The sequence below is a fragment of the Malaclemys terrapin genome, chromosome 24 (genome assembly GCF_027887155.1).
Source record: "Malaclemys terrapin pileata isolate rMalTer1 chromosome 24, rMalTer1.hap1, whole genome shotgun sequence".
Lineage (NCBI taxonomy): Eukaryota > Metazoa > Chordata > Testudines > Emydidae > Malaclemys > Malaclemys terrapin.
The window spans coordinates 15778776-15798068 of NC_071528.1; the positions used below are offsets into that span (position 1 = coordinate 15778776).

Below are 19293 nucleotides of genomic sequence, written 5' to 3' on the forward strand. Positions count from 1 at the left end.
TGCAAGTCAGATACAATTAAAGCAGGAGGAAGTTACGTTTGCATATCTTCAAAAGCATTGTGGGCTATTCTGCACTCGGGTCTGACTTGTACCTTGTGCTAGACACGTCAGCCGTGCTGTATTTCATGTGCTTTCCAGGAAAGGTGTGGAAGGCAGAGTAAACCAACCGCGTTTCTCTGCACCAAGCTGTCTACTTGGCTGTTCTACCTCATGGTAATGTACATCTTCCTTCTGCACAGATTATCTTCCTGCTGAGATCCTTTGTGGACAGAGGAAAGTTCAGGGGAAGTCTTCCTGTTGTGTGTATTGATTCAAAAAGTATTAAATAGTTAATATTTGATCAAGGACTCTGCCCTCTCTCCTCCATTGGCAAGCTGGGCTAAACGTGTTCTGAAAGGGAAAAACTGAAATCTGTCAACATGAAACTACTATGGGCTGGTCTATAGTGAAAAATTAGGACAAGCCATCTACGTCCCCTGCGATGTGAAAAACCACACCCCCGAGCCGCGTAGCTAAGATGATCTGGCCCTTCTGGAGACAGTGCTGGGTCAATGGAAGAATTTGTTGACGTAGTCTCCTGCCTCTCATGGGAGGTGGATTAACTATAGGGATGGGAGAACGCGCCCCCCCCCCAATAGTGTCTACACTGAAGTGCTGCTGTAGCATTCTAAGGGGGGAGAGAGCTGGTTTTCCCCTCAGCTGTGTTTAGCTGGGAAGGGAGGAGTTGGGTGAAGGATATTGTAGTGGTTCTCAACCTTTCAGGAGTCTGATCTCTCTTGTATACTCCAAGTTTCACCTCCACTTAAAAACTACTTGCTTACAAAATCAGCCTTAAAAATACAAATGTCGCAGCACATTGTTACTGACAGATTGCTGACTTCTCATTCTGTCTGTATGAAAGTTGGGTTTGTACTGACGTGTGTACCCCGGGGGTACCCGTACCACGGCTGGTGAGGATAAAGCTGTCCTATGGGCGATAATGGGGCCCTAGGGGTAGATTGCAGAATCTGGACCAACTCATCACAAATGACTGGTGGTTGGTGGGTTCCCAGTTGAAAAAGGGGCCTGATTTTTCACCTGTGTGAGAGTGAGATATTCAGGAAAGCTTCCCCCTGGCACTGCAAAGGGGACCCCCGCCCCAGCTTTCTCTAAGCAGCTAGGCTGCGGGCAGGTCCAGTCTGTCCCTCTTGGTCCCTAGGGGCTGGGGAATTTCCCCTTTAACTTGGGATAAAAAGGCTGCTGGGGGCTCGCCTCGCCCCTCCGGACCCACCGCTCCCCGTCCCCAGGCGCGCAGGGCCGGAGCTTTGGCCCCGGTGAGGGTCGCACCGGGCTGCGGCTGGCGCATCCCCTGCTCCAGCGCGCACTGCTGCCCCCTATCTTCAGCCGCCGCCTGGAGCCTGCGCGTTGCGGGCAGCAGCTGCCAACCTCTGGCTGCCGAGCGGGCTGCAGCGCGGGCGCTCGCCGCTCCCGGGGCGATCGCGCAGCCTGTGAGCGGGGCGCCGGGATGCCGCGGCCCGAGCCCATGCCCGGCTACGGGCAGCTCCTGCAGTGCGGCTACCGGAGCCTGGCGGGGGCGGTGCGGAGCTGCACGGACTGCGGCTGGGAGCTCTCCCGGCGGACCTGGGCCGAGAACGCGTCGCTCGGCTGGAGCGAGACCCTCCTCTGCGTGCTCTGTGCCATCGGCTGGACCTGGCTACGCAGGGCCGCCTCCGGCTGCCTCTTTCGGGTCAGTGCGAGCGGCACGGCGGGGGCTGCGCTCGACCGGACAGCAAGTGTGAAAAACCGGGACGGCGGTGGGGGGTAATAGGAGCCTATATAAGAAAAAGATCCAAAAATCGGGTCATCTGGTCACCCTAGTCTGCACTGCGGGGTGTGGGGGCTGCTTTGCGGGGAGGGGAGAAGGGGCTATATTGCATGGGGGCAGGGGAGGGGAGGGAAGGGGGAGAGGGGTTGCATTACATGGGGGGCAGGGGAGGGGGCGCACTGTGGGGAGAGGAGAGGGGGCTATATTGCATGGGGGCAGGGGAGGGAAGAGGGAGAGGGGCTGCATTATATGGGGGCAGGGGAGGGGGCGCACTGCGGGGAGAGGAGAGGGGGCTATATTGCATGGGGGCAGGGGAGGGGAGGGAAGGGGGAGAGGGGCTGCATTGTGCTCTGCGGGGGGCTGGTGGGGGGGTTGAGGTTGGGGAGGGAAGGGGGAGAGGGGCTGCATTACATGGAGGGCAGGGGAGGGGGCGCACTGCGGGGAGGGGAGAGGAGAGGGGGCTATATTGCATGGGGGCAGGGGAGGGGAGGGAAGGGGGAGAGGGGCTGCATTGTGCGCTGCGGGGGGCTGGTGGGGAGGGTTGAGGTTGGGAAGGGCTACATTGCAAGGAGAACCCGTGTGTTGTATCTTGCTACTTAACTCTCCTCCCCCCAATGCACGTCTGGGGTGAAGTAATGAGATTTAGGTCTTGCAAAGGGGGGGGCAGGCAGGCTGGCTGCAGGGCCTGGCTCTGGGGGGGTGGGGGGGCAGTGAGCTGGGCTCTTGCAGGCTGTCACCACCGTGCGGCTTCCCCCCCCTCCCTGTGGCCCAAGGCTTAGCTGCAACACAGGCTGACCTAGTTCAAAGTGCTGGGCTGCTGGTCGGGCTAGAAGGAGATGGGGGAAGGGGGAGGACGCCCCGACCCCCTGTGCAGAAGGGTCGCTCTGGGTTTATTGCACTGAACAAATGTCATGAGATGAAAGCTGCCCCTTCTCCCCAAGCGATGGGTCCTGGCCCGGGGGACGGCCCCTGGGTGCCTGGTGTATGTCAGAGCTGGGATTGACCCTACCCTGGATGGGACTTTCAAGGCAAAAGCGATGGAAGATGCTGTGTCCTGGGTCATGTGACAATCCGGAGCCGTCAGAGGCACAAACCAAACCCTTTCCTCAGTACTGATGGTGACAAGACAGTTTCCAGGGGCTGGGGGGAGTTTGGGAGGGAGGTGGTTCTGCCTGGAGACGGCTCGGACACATTCTGGGACACTTCAGCCTGGGTTGGCTCCCCCGGAGAACTTGCCGTCTCCAGAGGCCATTTGCTGTGGGGTGACCCAGGCTGCAGGGAGCAGGACTTTATTAATAACCATGATCCATCCTCAGCCCAGTAACTGCTCTGGGCTCCCGTCCCCGCACCTCTCCTCGCACAGGGCCTTCCTGATGGGACGCTCTGCCGAGCCATTCACACGTGTATTCACACGTGTCGTGTAGTTGCTTGCTCCCTATTGAGTGACAGAGCGACGCTTGCCCTGGTGCCAAGAACTAGCACAAGGCCTGAAGCGCTCAAAATAGGGGTTAGGTAGGACTTCAGTAGCCTTGTGCTGCTTTTCTATCGCCCTTCTCCCTCCAGCCCCCGTTTGCCCGGAGCCAGGGTTGAGCAGCTAGGGTTGCCAATTTGGTTGGACGTATCCTTGGAGGTTTTATCACTTGACATAATCTTTAATGAAAGATTCATCTTTCATTCCTGGGGGCTCCAGGACAATCCTGGAGGATTGGCAACCCTACACACAGCACCTGACTCTCTCTGGATACCCCAGTGGGTAGGGGACTGGCTGGGAGTCAGGACTCCTGGAGTTTAATCCCCACACTGTCACACAGTGTGATCTTGAGCAAGTCACTGAGCAGCTGTCATTGTGCCTCAGTTTCCCCTCTGTAAACTGAGTGCCCCCTCCCCTTTGTAAAGTGCTTTGAGATCGGAGGGTGAAAAGCGCAGCAGGAGTGCTGTGCTTTGTAGCTTAGCTGGCGCTCCGTGGGTAATTGGCAGCTCGTGCTGACGATGGGGTGCCATCCCTTGGTCACGCTTGTTGTCACCAAAGCATGAGAAGGGATGAGCAGAGAGCCAGCTCTCATGGCTACATCCGGATCGGGCTGCTTTGCCTTGAAATACTGCCACGGAGTTTGATGTGGGGCTGAGATGGCAAACAGTGCCGTGGGGGGGGGGAGAGTGGGGTCAGTGGGAGGAAACGGCTTTATAAAAACATCCAACACCTGGGCGTGATTCACGTGCTGGAGATTTAAAGGGGAGATTGGAGGGGCTGGCTCTCCCAGAAGAGCTTTGCCATTTGTAATGAGAATTGAGCTGCGTCTTGTGGCATATATCTGATGTGGAGGCTGTTCAGAGGAGGGGTCATTCAACAGCAGGTGAGGTGAGGCTTTCACCTCCTCTGTCGTCGTCGGGACTCTTCCATCTGCTGTGAGTAAACTCCTTCTATGCAAGAGACAGTCACTGCCCAGTGTAGAACCCAAGTGCAGTTGTTCCTCTTTGCCGCTCGTGTTCAAATCCTACATCTCTGGCAATTAATCCTTTAACATTCTCTCAGAGACTGAAAGGCTCATCCCTGTGAAATCAATTAATTCTGTGTGTCCCAAGAATGCCGCCTTACTGAGCATTAATCATTATATGTCATAGATCTCAGCACTTGGCCTGTAGCTGCTATGCACCTAAAGAGGAAGTCACTTTCTTAGCAGGAGGACAAAGATTGTGGCTTAAAATGCACCTTCATTTAGCTCTGTCTGTGACCAGATATCTCTGAAAAAAGCTGCTTAAAGAAACACACCTCTTCCTGTTACGTGTGGATCCTACTCATGCATCATCTGGAGTGCCCATTGTTTTCACTGGGCGTTTAGATGTGCAAGGAGTGCAGAATCTAGGTTCCCAATGTCTTTAGAGGGCGCCAGTAACATAGCATAGCCAGTAACATATCCTTCTCTGCCAAGCTATCAAGCCTGTGGCTGGGGAAGAAGCAGTAGAGGTCATCTAGCCCAACTTTAGTAAGGCTTTTGATACCATCTCACATGACCTTCTCATGAGCAAACTAGGAAAATAGACAAACTTGTTATAAGGTGCATGCACAACTGGTTGGAAAACTGTACTCAGAGAGTAGTTATCTATGGCTAAAAATCCAACTGGAAGGGCCTATCAAGTGGGGTCCCATAGGGATCTGTCCTAGATCTGGTTCTGTTCAGTGTCTTCATAAATTATTTGGATAACGGCACAGAGAGCACACTTACAAGTTTGTGAATGATGGCAAGTTGTGAAGGGTTGCAAGGACTGGATTAAATTCAAAATGAACTGGACAACTGGAGAAATGGTCTGAAATAGAATGAAATTCAATAAGGACAAATGCAAGGTACTGCACTTAGGAAGGAGTAATCAGTTTCACAAATACAAAATCGGAAAACACTGTCTAAGGAGGAGCACGGCAGAAAAGGATCTGGGAATTATAGTGGATCACAAGCTAAATATGAGTCAACAATGTAATATTGTTTCAAAAAAGCAAACATCGTTCTGAGACGTATTACCAGGAATGTTGTAAGCAAGACACAAGAAGTAATTCTTCTGTTCTACTCAGCACTGATAAGGCCTCAATGCGAGTATTGTGTCCAGTTCCAGACACCAAGCTTCAGGAACGACATGGACAAATTAGAGAAAGTCCAGAGGAGAGCAACAAAAATGATTAAAGGGCTAGAAAGATTGAAAAAATTGGGTTTGTTCAGTCTGGAGAAGGGAAGATTGAGGGGGGCTCTGATAACAGTCTGCAAGTATGTAAAAAGTTGTTATAAAGAGGAGGGTGATAAATTGTTCTCGATAACCTCTGAGGATAGGACAAGAAGCAGTGGCCTTAAATTGCAGCAAGGGCGCTTTAGGTTGGACATTAGGAAAAACTTCCTCCCTGTCAGGGTGGTTAAACACTGGAACAAATGAGCTCGGGAGGTTGTGGAATCTCCATCATTAGGCAACAGCTGTCAGGGACGGTCTAGAGAACACTTAGTCCTGGCTCAGTGCAGGGGACTGGACTAGACGACCTCTCGAGGGCCCTTCTAGCCCGGATTGGTTTGGGAGGGGTCGGCCTGCGGGGCGCCCATGAGAAAGCGGGAGAGGAAATGTATTTCTTGTCTGGTGTGGGGTTTCTGTAGCCTTCTGCCTCTCCTCTAGGAAATGGAAGGAATCTTTGTCCTCCCTTAGTGGCAGTGGCAGGGCCTGGCTGCTGAGCGTTCAAACCTGAGCGTCTCCTGGATGTGTCTGACCACAAGCGGGGCTTGTGAGATGGCCAGGCCTAGGCCTCCTCTCTGCCCCCTCCCCCATACAGTCTCTTTGGTGGCCCTCACTCAGCTGGTCTGTGGAAGGCTGCTGTCCCTGGTGAGGAGCAAGCTGTCCTGAGGGAGCAGCTGCTGCCGATGGCCTGGAGGAGTTGAACAAAGCATCAGCCGGTGCTGCACTAAGTGACAATTTAATAGCCCAATGGGAAGCCAGGGCTGTGTCCGTCATGGGGTTCTCTGTACCCAGCACAGGACAAGGGGGCCCTGCCTTGAGGAGGGCACAGGACACGGTGCCTGATAGCCCATCAGGCCGGTGCTAGGTGCTCCTCTTTCAAGCAGGCCCAGGGGCTGTGCGCTGACGTTGCATGAATGTAACCGAGGGCAGAACTGGGCCCTTGCGCTTTGCATGATGCACCAGGCACGATCCAGGTCAAGGGAGGGAGGGCAGGCCTAGACAGACACTGAGCTTGCACCAAGAAACTCGTTTCTGGCTGCTTTTGGCAGATACTGTTGGCTTTGTGGCCAGTCGTGCGCCGGGTGCTGGCACCAGGGTGACATAGAAAGAAGGAGCACTCGAGTGGTGCTTTTTAATGAACCAGCCCCCCAGTGGTGAAGGTGGAAAACGAGCTGCTGTGCTCCAAAATGCAGGGAACAGCCTATGAGAGAACTGGTCCAGGCTAAAAGTAGTAGGTGTCTGGGGCACGTTACCAGAGAAGGCGTGTGACAATCCCAGGCTGGAGAGAAAGCTTGAAGATGGGATTGAGAGACTCTTGTATTCTGGTGCTAGGATCAGTGCAGAACCTAGATCAGGGGTTCTCAAACGTTTGTCCTGGTGACCCCTTTCACACCTCAAGCCTCTGACTGCGACCCCCCCTTATCAATTAAAAACACTTGTTTATATATTTAACACCGTTATAAATGCTGGAGGCAAAGTGGGGTTTGGGGTGGAGGCTGACAGCTCGTGACCCCCCCGTAATAACCTCGCGATTCCCTGAGGGGTCCTGACCCCCAGTTTGAGAACCCCTGACCTAGATAGACCCATGGAAAGGGTGGACCCGCACGCTCTCCTTCTGTTCCCACTCTCTTTCAGGGGGCACGGAGCTGCCGTCTCTCAGATGAGATCAAAACCTTAGGTTCCAACCACTTAGGGCTATTAAAGGCCCCGTGGTGTTTTTCACATGAATGAGAAGTGTTGACCCCTGGGTCCTGGCCAAAATCCAACATGAACACCTGACCCTGCCTCGCCCACTGCACCTTGTGAAGTTTGTCAGATATTCTCCGTTGCCTGTCCTAAATTGCTGCCTGGCATTTCTCTGCAGCTGCTACACACCTTCCACCTCATGGCTAGACACAGCTGGTTGACCCCTGGGTGGTTCTCAATTTGCAGAGCGCTGCAACGTGAACATCTCCTTTGGGGCCGTGAATGGATGCTGGCCACCTAGGCTGGGGTGCAGCATTCGCTTCTTCAGGCTCCCCGCTCGGCTGGCTTTTCTAGTGAAGTGTTTTGTGCCTCGAAGAGCCAGATTCTCCCCAGGACCCAAAACATTCACCGGAGTGAGTTCCCAGCCCTGCTTTCCTCCTGGCTGGCGTGAATGCCTCGGGAGGTGGCAGGGCCACTCGCAACAAACCAGCAGGCCGACCCTCCGGTAAGAATTGCCTTGGGAGCCATGAGCAGCCTGGAGTGCTTCCTTCCTGCAGTGCCAGTGAGTGTGACCTGCGCCTCGTCCCTCTCGGGGTGCAGAGAGTAGCTCTCCTGTGCCCTGACAGTGGTGCCCTCTCGCTCGTGTGCCCTAGCCACTGCTGGCAGGCCTGTGACGCCACAATGGGCCATTTCTTGTGGAAGAGAATGGAGCCATTTTCCTTGGGTTCCAGGGCGGGGGCTGGGTTTCATGTGCTGTGTGTCAGCGTTCAGGAGCTGAACCGCGCTGCTCAGGAGGCTAATCAGCCCCCACAGGGATCAAGAGGCTCCCGAGGGTGCCCGCTCCAAAGGCTGGTCTCTACTGGGTGCAGGCGCTCGAGCGAAGAGGAAATGGCTTTTAATGATTTATGGGAACTGTCCTGATATTTCTCACTGTGTTTTCCAAAGCCTTCACAGCACCCTGAGGAGGCAGGTGAACGGTATCCCTGTTTTCCAGGTGGGGAAACCGAGGCACAGAGCAGCTCAGTGACTTGCCTAAGCCCATAGATAGGGTTGGTGTCAAGAGCAGGAGGACAGTGTTGGAGGTCCCCAGGCCTGTGCTCAGACTACACCCCTCCTTAGATGGTTAGCGATTGCCTTAGATAGTGGGGCGGCTGGTTCAACGGGCATTATCCTTGGTTCTGCAGGCTTTGGGGACCCATTCCTCTGGGTAAAAGCGGGGTGCAGTCGGGTTTCATTTTCATTCCACTGAGCCTATGTGACCTGCACCAGAGAGGAAACCACTCCAGTGGGCCGCAGAACTCCAGCCATGGTCCTGCGGCGTGAGATGAGCGAGGATCCTGGGGTCCAGTGGCGCTTGGGGGGGTGCCCAGGCAGGGGCGCTGTAGCTTGGGATTGAGGGGCGGCAGTGGGGAAGGCCAGGCCTGAAAGTAATAAGGGAGCTGTGATAGAGCTGTGTGAGGGAGCCAAAGCCCGGGCTTCCAATGGAAATCTGTTTTTCTGATGGCTGATCAGTATCTTCTACCGCGGGCAAAGCAAAATCCACCGCAAGCTGCCAGCTCTCAGGACCCGAGGGCACTCCGGGCCCTTTCATTCCTCTGGAGACCTCTTTGGGCACGGCTGGGACTTGCAGTGTGATTCTCCTTCATTAGCAAGCCTCGATTCCTAACCCATCACTGAACACTGGTCACGGGGCCGGGGGGACCTGCGGGCTGCCTCTTCCTACGTTTCTTCCATGGCGGATTTGAAGGGATACGGTCAAATTCCATCCTTCTAGCCCTGGAGACGATTACAAGAGCGAGAGGGATTTTTTAATTTCCTTTTCACCATGGAAGTTTCTGAGGCCTCAGTGGAGTCTTCTTGATCAGTTTCATGTTTCTATTTGTTTTCACTTTCCGGTTCCCGGGGTTGCTGGGTTATCTGGGCTTGGTACTGTGCAGCGTATGGAGTAAGGTGTGTTCCTGGAGCCAGGAGCCTGCACCGGGGGGAAATGCTGGAGAAGACAGTTTATACCAGAAGACAGTTTTATTTAGATGGGGCTACTATAAGGTGGGTGCATAACTGGCTGGATAACCGTACTCAGAGAGTTGTTATTAATGGTCCCAATCCTGCTGGAAAGGTATAACAAGTGGGGTATCGCAGGGGTCTGTTTTGGGACCGGCTCTGTTCAATATCTTCATCAACGACTTAGATATTGGCATAGAAAGTACGCTTATTAAGTTTGCGGATGATACCAAACTGGGAGGGATTGCAACTGCTTTGGAGGACAGGGTCATATTCAAAATGATCTGGACAAATTGGAGAAATGGTCTGAGTTAAAAACAGGATGAAGTTTAACAAAGACAAATGCAAAGTGCTCCACTTAGGAAGAAAAAAATCAGTTTCACACATACAGAATGGGAAGAGACTGTCTAGGAAGGAGTACGGCAGAAAGGGATCTAGGGGTTATAGTGGACCACAAGCTAAATATGAATCAAACAGTGTGATGCTGTTGCAAAAAAAGCAAACATGATTCTGGGATGTATTAACAGGTGTGTTGTGAGCAAGACACGAGAAGTCATTCTTCCGCTCTACTCTGCTCTGGTTAGGCCTCAGCTGGAGTATTGTGTCCAGTTCTGGGCACCGCATTTCAAGAAAGACGTGGAGAAATTGGAAAGGGTCCAGAGAAGAGCAACAAGAATGATTAAAGGTCTTGAGAACATGACCTATGAAGGAAGGCTGAAAGAACTGGGTTTGTTTAGTTTGGAAAAGAGAAGACTGAGAGGGGACATGATAGCAGTTTTCAGGTATCTAAAAGGGTGTCATAAGGAGGAGGGAGAAAACTTGTTCACCTTAGCCTCTAAGGATAGAACAAGAAGCAATGGGTTTAAACTGCAGCAAGGGAGGTCTAGGTTGGACATTAGGAAAAAGTTCCTAACTGTCAGGGTGGTTAAACACTGGAACAAATTGCCTAGGGAGGTTGTGGAATCTCCGTCTCTGGAGATATTTAAGAGTAGGTTAGATAAATGTCTATCAGGGATGGTCTAGACAGTATTTGGTCCTGCCATGCGGGCAGGGGACTGGACTCGATGACCTCTCGAGGTCCCTTCCAGTCCTAGAATCTATGAATCTACCCACCCGCCCCACCCCTGTTTTCTGTTTGGAGGGGGAGCAATGAGGAGGTTCCCAAGCCATAATCTTGTGTCCAGCTTCACCACAGCACTGGCCCTTTAAATGCAGCCACATTACATCACTCACCAGAACCTGGGGCTCTTTCAGCCAGAGCCAGCAATGCATTGTTCCTGCTGCAGCACCGGTTGCTCCTAGCAACACGGGCATCGCTCTGTCGTTGCTATGGCAACAGCAGCTGGCTGATGGCAAAGAGGGTGCCCCCCACCCCCGCATGCGCCCCACCCCAGAATGAAGAGAAGAAGTAATTGGTGCCCGCCTGGCTCCTGCTTAATCATTCATGGGATGGCTGGCTGCGTGCAGGACCTGCTGATGCACATCTGCGTGGGTGGCCTCAGCATACCCGTCTGGGCTGTGGGCAGACAGAGCCGGGACTGCCCCTGCGACCAGCTCCCCAGCATGTATTATTCAGAGGCAGTAATTTTACCCCTCCTTCTCCTGGCCTCCTCCAGCCCTTCTGTGTAGGCTCTCCCTGTTCTGCTGTCTCCCACCCTCATTCTGCTCCGCGGCTCACCCCAAGGCCAGCTGCTGCCTGTGATTTCACAGAGGGCTTTGTCTAGAGGGGAGAGACCGCATGGGCAGCTCTCGGTCTGGGGTGCTCAGTTCAGGGTCAGCGTTAGCCATGCAAAAAGCGTGGGAGTTTTCACTGGAAAGAGAAGGGAGAGGAACAGCTCCTGCTCGGGAGGGTGGATTTCCTCCTTGGCTGTAGGTGGCGATTCCACCCTACCTTCCTGATGTGGCGACAGCCTCTTTCTGCTGAGAGCTCAGAGCCGGTTCTCTCTCTGCCTCCTTACCCGGCTCCATAGCGTCTGAACGCCTCAGCCTTTGATGGGTTTGTCTGTAGTCCCTCTGGGAGGTAGGACAGCACCACTGTCTGCTTGTACCGATAGGGGAAACTGAGGCAAAGAGAGGCAAGGTCACGCCGGGAGGCAGCCCGGATCTCCTGAACCACTACCATGATAATCGGTGCGCCAGCCAAAGGAAGGAACTAGGCTCTCAGTCCCTGCTCCATGGGCACATGGGGCCTGCCCAGGAGCAGCCCGGGAGCTGAGCTGTCTCCAAATGGGGCTTATTTGAGCTCCTTTCTGGGCTGCATTTTATAGAGCCACAAATAATTCCTGGCTTCCAGGGGCTGGGACTCCCTGCCTGTGCATTCTTCACCCTCCCTTAGTGCAGCCTCTCCCCCTGCTGCAGTGTGGTGCTTTGAGTGGGGCGGCCCTGCCCCGCATGCAGGATCTGGGGGTGGGCAGGGGCTGATGGAGGCACAGACGCCATGGCTGGGGGGGTGCGGGATCTTGCCAGTTTCAGGGCATTCTCTGGACTTGGGCGTTGCAAAGCTGGTGCTTCCACCCCGGGAGCAACTGGTGCTGGGAACTCGTCAGCCGTCCGTACTAGGCAGGATGGGCCGCTTTGGAAGGGAGCCTTTTGCATGAATCTCTCTGCCCCCGTCATGCACAGAGAGGAGCTATGGCTGGGCCAGCCACCTCCACTGAACAGCTGGGGTCTTAATATAGCCTTCAAGGAGCCAATGGGAGCCAAGCAGCCGGCTCTGGAAATTGCTGATCCGGGGAAGGGTACGGTTACTTTGCAGGCATTTTATTTTCCTCTGGGGCTCATCCGGTGTTCCTCCGCGGCACACTCAGCACAGCACGGGGCCTTGGTGCATTATCCATGTGTCGGGGAGTAACCGAGCCAGACACCCCCTAGCTGTCCGCTCCCCCGGCACTCACTGCCCCAGACACGCCCTCGCTCCCACTTCTCGCAGGAGTGACGGGGTCTGCGACTCCGGGATTTTCCATTTGGCCCAGGCCCCTATCAGATGTGAAGGTTCTTTTAGAGGGAGGGGGCACACGCTGGCAGAAGCCCATTCACAGGGCACCCCTGGGGTTTCTTAGTGCAGACAGGGCTCTGGATTTATTCGTTTTGAATTCCCTCTCTGGTTGCAGAAGGCTGGCTGGGGCCAGCCCTGCTCCCCGGGGAGTGACCCTGATGGGCATGTGGAGACAGCGTGCCTTTGGCCTTTGCTTTCTCCACTGCTCAGTGTTGACAGCTGTGGCCGAGTCTGAGCTGGATGGAAACCTGAGCTTTCTTTTCTCCTGCTCTGGCCGCCTGCCGGGGCTCCCCTCCCACCCTCCTGGAGCAGTGGAAGGAGCCTGAAAAGTTTGGGCGGGTTAAGTCAGGTTCTGATCCCTGTTTTCGCTCCTTTCTGATGGAGAGCAGGGGTGGGAAGATACTTTACAAATGTTCTTCCCACCTGTTTGTTGCCAGAGAAGTTCCAGGATGGTGAAGTCTGGTTTGGTGGGGAGACCTCCTGGCGGTGTCGCACTTTCACTGCGGCTGCAGGGGGCATGAATATTGCACAAAGACATCCTTTTGCCCACACGTTCATTAGGCATCTGAGTGATCGACACCACGGTGTTTGGGGCAGTCTAGCTGAAATTCCCGTCTCTGGTCCACGGTTGTGTCCCTCTCCTGTGAGCTGTTAGTGTCGCTAGCTCCCACTGTGCACGGGGGGAACCCCAAACTCCTGAGCTCAGCGGCACAGGGCATCTCAGTGCAAGTCTGGATCTGTCCTGTGGCCGGAGTTCAGGGGGGATGAGGCCCAGCCAAGGAGCTGCCCTCAAGGACGTTTTGCTGAGTTATAAACATGTGGTCCCCTTGTGCCCTGGGCATGGAGACCTCTGGAGCCAGGTCTGGGTGTGCAGAGGGCTGCGGGGAGTTGCAGTGAATCTCCCAGAGCTGAGGCACCATCCGGGGGTGCTGCTGTCCCCCTCCCTGAACCCTGCCCCATGTCCCCTCTCTCCCTGCAGCCGTTCGGGGAGTGGTGTAACCTGCAGCCAAAGGATGCTGCCAAGATGCCCGAGAGCGCCTGGAAGCTGCTGTTCTACACGCTGTCCTGGTCATATGGCGCCTACCTGCTCTTCTTCACCGAGTACCCCTTCTTCCACGACCCGCCCTCCGTCTTTTACGGTACGTGAGCGCCACAGAGAAGAAGCTCAGATGCTAATGCCCAGAAGGCAGGGGTGGTGTCCCTGGCCTCGGTTTGCTAGCAGCTGGGAAGGGGCGACGGGGGATGGATCACATGATGATTCCCTGTCCTGTTCATTCCCTCTGGGGCACCTGGCACTGGCCACTGTCGGTAGACAGGATACTGGGCCAGATGGACCTTTGCTCTGACCCAGCCTGGCCGTTCTTATGTTCTTAAGGGATCAGCGTCTTCAAGGGTCAAACAAAGGGGCCGATGTCAAGGGGGAATCCCTAGATTAAGCTCCCCAAATCACCTTCCTTGTGATGCCAATGACATGTGAGCTCAGGAACTGTCCGTGAGTGGGTGTTGGCCTAGCCAGTGGGGCCCTGCTCCCCTGGGCAGTGCTCCGGCGGCTGGCTGCGGGGGGAGGTGTCTGTGCAGGGCTCATGCAGGGATCTCCGTGCTGCTCCTAGGTTGGGAGAAGGGTATGGATGTACCCACCGACATTGGCATCGCCTACTTGCTGCAGGGCAGCTTCTACGGGCACTCCATCTATGCCACCGTATACATGGACGCCTGGCGCAGGGACTCCGTAGTCATGCTCATCCACCACGTGGTGACGCTGACGCTCATCGTCTTCTCCTACGCGTTCAGGTGAGCCCCCCCCCCCCCCGACCCCCAGCCCATCCGGCCGCATCCCACTGCCCTCTGCACAGGGCACACTCGGATCTGTGGGGCCCCAGGGCTGGGCAGCCACTGGGAAATGCAGCAGCCGTTCCACACCCAGCTATGGCTCGCACTGCCTCTGGGCTCCATCAGAGGGACTCGGAGCTTGTCCCTTGCTCTGAGCTGCCCCACAGTGCTCCAATCGGCCCCATGCTGCGACCCCCGCCCCCAGCTCTAATATGGTCCACCCAGTGCCAGGCCATCCAGCACTGTCGGTCTGCATCGCATGGAGCCTGCAGCTCCGATACAGTCTGGCCTGGGCATAGAGCCCACCGCCTCCCCGTGACCTGATGTGCACAGCCCTGCTCACCAACGCACACACGGTCCCTTCTCCCCGCAGGTTCCATAACGTGGGGATTCTCGTGCTCTTCCTGCACGACATCAGCGACGTGCAGCTGGAGTTCACCAAGCTCAACGTCTACTTCAAGCACCGGGGCGGGATCTATCACCGGCTCAACGACGTCATCTCCGACCTCGGCTGCCTCACCTTCAGCATCAGCTGGTGAGTTCCTGCCCCTGCCCCTGCCCCGCTCCACCCCCCCGTCACCCAAGCCCCACCAGTGCCGCCAGGCCTCGTCGCCTGGGGGGACACAGCCATGCTGTGAGCTGGGTGGGCTGGGGGGTCCCTCCTGCTGCCTGCTGGGCTGGGCATCCTGCTTTGTGACGTCACGGTGGGTGGCCACGGAGATGCTGATGACATCAGGCACACAGAGTATGGCCACACCAGGGCAGGCGGAAGGAGGAGCTGGGTCCAGGCCCCTTCACAATCCAGCTCTGGCAGTGAGAGCAGCTCGGATTCAAGGAGGGGAAGAGGGGGAGACAGGGTCATGCTCCCGTCACAGCCCCTCTTGGGCCACACCCAGACAGCATGAAAACCTTGGTTGGAAGCCAGGGACCAGCTCCTGGCTCAAGTACTTCCCCCCAGCACCTCCTCCCCCAGCCTCTTTTCTCCCTCTGCCCCCTGGCACAGCCATGCAGGGGCAGAAGGAGAGGGACACACTGTCTGGCCATAGACCCAAGGAGTGGGGGGGCGGCAGGGGGGGGCAGATGTGCCACTGATGGGCTTGTAGCAGCAGTTTGCAGATCTTCCCCTCTGTCCCAGGACAGTCTCTCTACTGTCCTCCCGGGACGCTTGGGCTCAGCGTAATCCCGCTTAGCAGCCACCCTCAGGGTCTGAGCCGCGCCTGCCGGCGACAGGTGGGAAGCCCCTCAGTGACTTCATGAAATCCAGCTCTCCTGCCGCAAGACAGCCAGACATGGGGGAAGGGGCTTGACCATGTTGCCTGGAAATGCTGGGCGGGGGGGGAAGGGGGTGCTGCTCATCCCCGGGCCCCTCTCCGGGGGGCTCCCCTCAATGCCACTCAACCCCCCCCCCGCTCCCGTGTCTGTCCTGGCAGGTTCTGGTTCCGCCTCTACTGGTTCCCCCTCAAAGTGCTCTACGCCACCTGCCACACCAGCCTGCAGTCTGTGCCCAACATCCCCTTCTACTTCTTCTTCAACGCCCTGCTCTTCGCCCTCGCCCTCATGAACGTCTACTGGTTCCTGGTGAGTAGGGGCGGCTCAGGGCCCCCGCACAGACCCTGCCGCTGGGGAGCTGGAGAGAGACAGAGCTGGAGCCCCTGGGGCATGGATGGTTGTGTGGGGGAGGGGGTGGGATGGACGCACAAGGTGATGCTACCCCACCCCCCAGCCTCCTCCCTGCTGGAATTCCCACCATCTGGCCTGCTGATGGACCAGAGAGTGAGCGCTAACAGCAGGAAGGAGCCCAGCCCTGGGGCATTTCCTGGGGCTCCAGGACAGATGGGAACTGTGGAGAGAGGCTGTCAGTGCAGGGGAGGGGGAGGGACGGGTGGGCAGCCATCTCCCAAAGGGGTCACATCAGCCAGGCGTCCCCAGAGCCCGCAAGGCAGAGCTGGGACTGGCGGGGGGAGAATCAGGACTCAGGCCTGGGCAAGGGGCTGTGCGTCTCTGTCCAGTCCTTACTGCGTGGCTGCTGCCTGCTTCCCTCCAGCCTCCCTGTGGCCGAGGGTCCCACAGCTCCTCCCAGCCGCTGGGGAATTGGGGAGGGAATCCCCCTGCACGGCTGCAGCTCGTGCGGTCAGGTGGCCTCTAGGCTGGATCCTGCCTTCGCTAAGCTCTGAGCTGCCCCCCCTCACCGGGACTGGCAGATGTCATGACTAAGGCTATGGGTTTGTGGAGTCCAGAGGGATAGAAGTCTCCTGCCCTTGTGCTGGGCAAATAAATTTGGGGGTGGGGCTGCAGCAGGGGCATGATGGGTAATTTGTACTCGGAGAGCTCTTCAACCCAGCTCGGTTTGTTTGGAGCTGTGCCCCCGCCCCACCTATTACCTTGTGTGTGTATGGGAGGGGGGGTGTCCATTGATCCTAGCCCCGGTCTCAGCGGTGGATCTCCAGCGTGGGAGTGGGAGGGGTCTTTCTGGGCTCCCTTCATCTGCTGCTGGAATCTCCTTGCGTGCCCCCCAGGATCCCGCTCCCCCCTTGGGGCGAGGCAGCACTGCTGCTCCCCCGCAGCGCCAGGCACCCGGCTCCCAGCCTGGCGTGCTCATTCCAGGAGCCCACCGGCCCAGGGAGTCGCTGCTCTCAGACCAGCCTCCCCGGGACTAGCGGGGCGGCCCCCAGGGCAGAAGTTTGCCCTAGTTAGTGGGTGAGTGTGTTTGGGCTGGGGGGTGGGGGGGGGACTGAGCGGGGACTGTGGCCAGTGGGATCATTGCCTGGTTCCTGTCCCCCCCAGTACATCGTCCTGTTTGTGGCCAAGGTGCTGACGGGGCAGATGCAGGAGGTGAATGACGTGCGTGAATACGACGTGGAGGAGAGCAAGAAAACCACAGGGCCCCAGAAAGCGGGTGAACTCCAGCTCCCCAAATCCTGGAAAGAAGGGTGAGCAGGGAGCAGGCCCAGCGCCCCCCAGTGGGGAGAGGGGGCAGGGACACAGCAGTAAAGGAGGCTGGGAATGCTGCGGGTGGGTGAGGGAAATGTTCGCTATGGATAAACGTCCCGGAGTCCTGGGAACAACAGGGCCTGTACGAGAGACACGTCTCCACATGCCAGGGGGTCAGTGATGGGGCCGCAGGGGGGTGAGGCTGTGCCAGGTAAGAGCACAGGGGCTGGATCCCTGGCTACAGGCCATAAACTGGTTGCTGGTGGAGTCAGGAAGGAATCATCCGTCTGCCTGCCTGTCTATCTGTCCATCCCTCTGTCCCTTCCCATACACCTCTCTCCATCCCTCCTGCCTGGCCCTGCTGCATTGTAGGGGGGGTTCCCCTTGCATCTGGCATTGGGGAATGGGCTGAGAGTCTCGTCCAGTCTGGCAGGAGGTGGCATGCCGGACATGGGAGGGAGGGATCGCTCAGTGGTTTGAGCATTGGCCTGCTAAACTCAGGGTTGTGAGTTCAATCCTTGAGGGGGACATTTAGGGAACTGGGGTAAAAAAAAATCTGTCTGGAGATTGGTCCTGCTTTGAGCAGAGGGTTGGACTAGATGACCTCCTGAGGTCCCTTCCATCCCTGATAGTCTAGTCTATGACGGCCGGACGTGCTGACCCCCCACTGCATTCCCTGGGTCGCCCTCAAACCTGCTGTGTGCACCCATCACATGGGATTGAGGTTGGGTCTATGGGGATTGGAGGGACATGTGGGTCTGAGCTGAGGGGTGACCCCGGGGAGGGGCAAGTGATGGCCAGGGGGAGGGGCTGGTCCAAATAAAGGGGCCTCATTTTCTGCCGTGGTCTCTTTCACAGGAACCACCTGAAGAACGGGCTGATAAAAGACAAACGGTTATAATGGAACTGCTGGGCAGCCGCTGGGGACTGACCCGAGGCCCTCCATGAACCCAGCGAAGGAGAGAGCCCCGTGGAGAAGGAGTGCAAGATCCTACCCCACCCCCGCCTGGAGCTGGGGAGCAGCTGGCAGCCGACAGAAACAGTCCACTCCTCTCGGCTTGGCTCTGGCCAGGTTTCACTTGATGCTGACGTGGTTTCTGGAGCCAGTTTGTGCTGGGCACCCTGCAGACTGCTGGACGGGTCGGCTGAGATGGGGGGGTGGGGAGGGGGGTTTCCTAGCAGGGTCCAGGTCAGATATGGAACTTGCTTTCGGTTACCTGGGATCCCCTGTGCCAACCCCACCCCTTCGCCATCCTCCCCCTCTGTGGTTTCCCCAGACCTGGCAAGTTGTGGGATCCCAGGCAGCTCTTGTCTCTGGAGCACTGGCTGAGGCCGTGCAGCTGGTGAGGGGCTCAAAGCAGGGAGGCAAACACCCCCGCCCCTTTGGCACCAGCGTCCCAAGCATGGGGGGCCCAGAGCCAGCTCTGCTGTAGCTTGCAAACAGGGAATGGTGACATACCGCTTGGGAGACGTGTTGTGCTGCTATGAGCCCTGCTGTCCAGTAGGGGTCAGTGTACTACAGGGAGCTGCTGTAAGCGCATCCAGGGGTTACTTCACAGGCCCCTGCCTGGACCCCCCCCCGGCCAGAGCCTAGAGGATTCTCCCAGCAGCCTTCTCAGGCTGGTCAGACAGGCCTGCCCTCAGTACTGCTGCTCCTTTCGTCCCTTAGGAGGCCAGTGCCAGGGATCAGAGAGAGAAGGGACAGCTGCTCCCTCTAGGTCTCCTGCCTTGATGAATCCCCTGGCCTGAGAAACCTTCTCTGCCTAAACCAAAGGACTCGCTAACGTCCCGACTGACTCGGGTTCCCAGGCAGTGCGAGTTCTGAGCTTTGCATTTCCTGCAGGCTGGGCTGGGCTGAGCTGTGAACATTTCTGCTCAGTGGGGAAGAAACCCTGTGGAATTTTGCCCCCATCCCTCCCCCTGGATCTGGACTCATCCCATTGCAATACTCCTGCAGTGTCGGCTGATGGCTTGCTGCCTGCTCCTCTCTGAGGGCCCTAACTCCAAGCCAGGGGGACAATAGGCCACTGAAGGGACGTGCAGCCGGCCTGCAGAGGGTTAATCCAAACGGGCAGGGGTGAGAGGCTGGTTGTTTTTTCTGGTCCCCTCGCTTAGATGCAGACCCCAGATAGCGCTGCATAAGCCACAAAGAGACTCCCTGGAAAACATCAGAGACTGGGAGGTAACATGAAACCGTGAGCCAGGTTGTTAGAAATCCCCCAATTCTGGCTGGGTCCCCCCAGCCAGCCGAACTAGCGAGGACAGGACATTAAACATCCCACCCACTGGCTGCGTTTGTTCCCTGACTGTCAGACTGGGTTTTGCATGCAGGCGCGGT

At 56.8% G+C, this 19293-nt stretch overlaps 1 protein-coding gene across 2 annotated transcripts; it reads left to right on the plus strand.

Annotated features, from left to right (window-relative positions):
- The first annotated feature begins 1456 nt into the window (after positions 1 to 1456).
- CERS1 (ceramide synthase 1) lies at positions 1457 to 19243 on the plus strand. 2 transcript variants are annotated; one of them, XM_054013722.1, is made up of 7 exons: positions 1457 to 1726; positions 13174 to 13333; positions 13805 to 13985; positions 14398 to 14559; positions 15455 to 15602; positions 16809 to 16954; positions 17814 to 19243. In XM_054013722.1, exons 1-7 carry the CDS (start codon positions 1505 to 1507, stop codon positions 17854 to 17856), a joined length of 1062 nt encoding a protein of 353 aa, XP_053869697.1. In that variant the 5' UTR covers positions 1457 to 1504; the 3' UTR covers positions 17857 to 19243. The 2 variants fall into 2 exon arrangements, with proteins under 2 accessions (XP_053869697.1, XP_053869698.1); XM_054013723.1 differs by having other exon boundaries at positions 16833 to 16954.
- The last annotated feature ends 50 nt before the right edge of the window (positions 19244 to 19293 follow it).

What these genes read in the sequence shown, in the direction of transcription:
- CERS1 (XM_054013722.1), top strand. Translation starts at nt 1,505, where the DNA reads ATGCCGCGGCCCGAGCCCATGCCCGGCTACGGGCAGCTCCTGCAGTGC. An exon ending in CCTCCGGCTGCCTCTTTCGG is followed by an intron (nt 1,727 to 13,173) that starts GTCAGTGCGAGC and finishes CTCTCCCTGCAG; the next exon opens with CCGTTCGGGGAGTGGTGTAA. An exon ending in TGAACGTCTACTGGTTCCTG is followed by an intron (nt 15,603 to 16,808) that starts GTGAGTAGGGGC and finishes TGTCCCCCCCAG; the next exon opens with TACATCGTCCTGTTTGTGGC.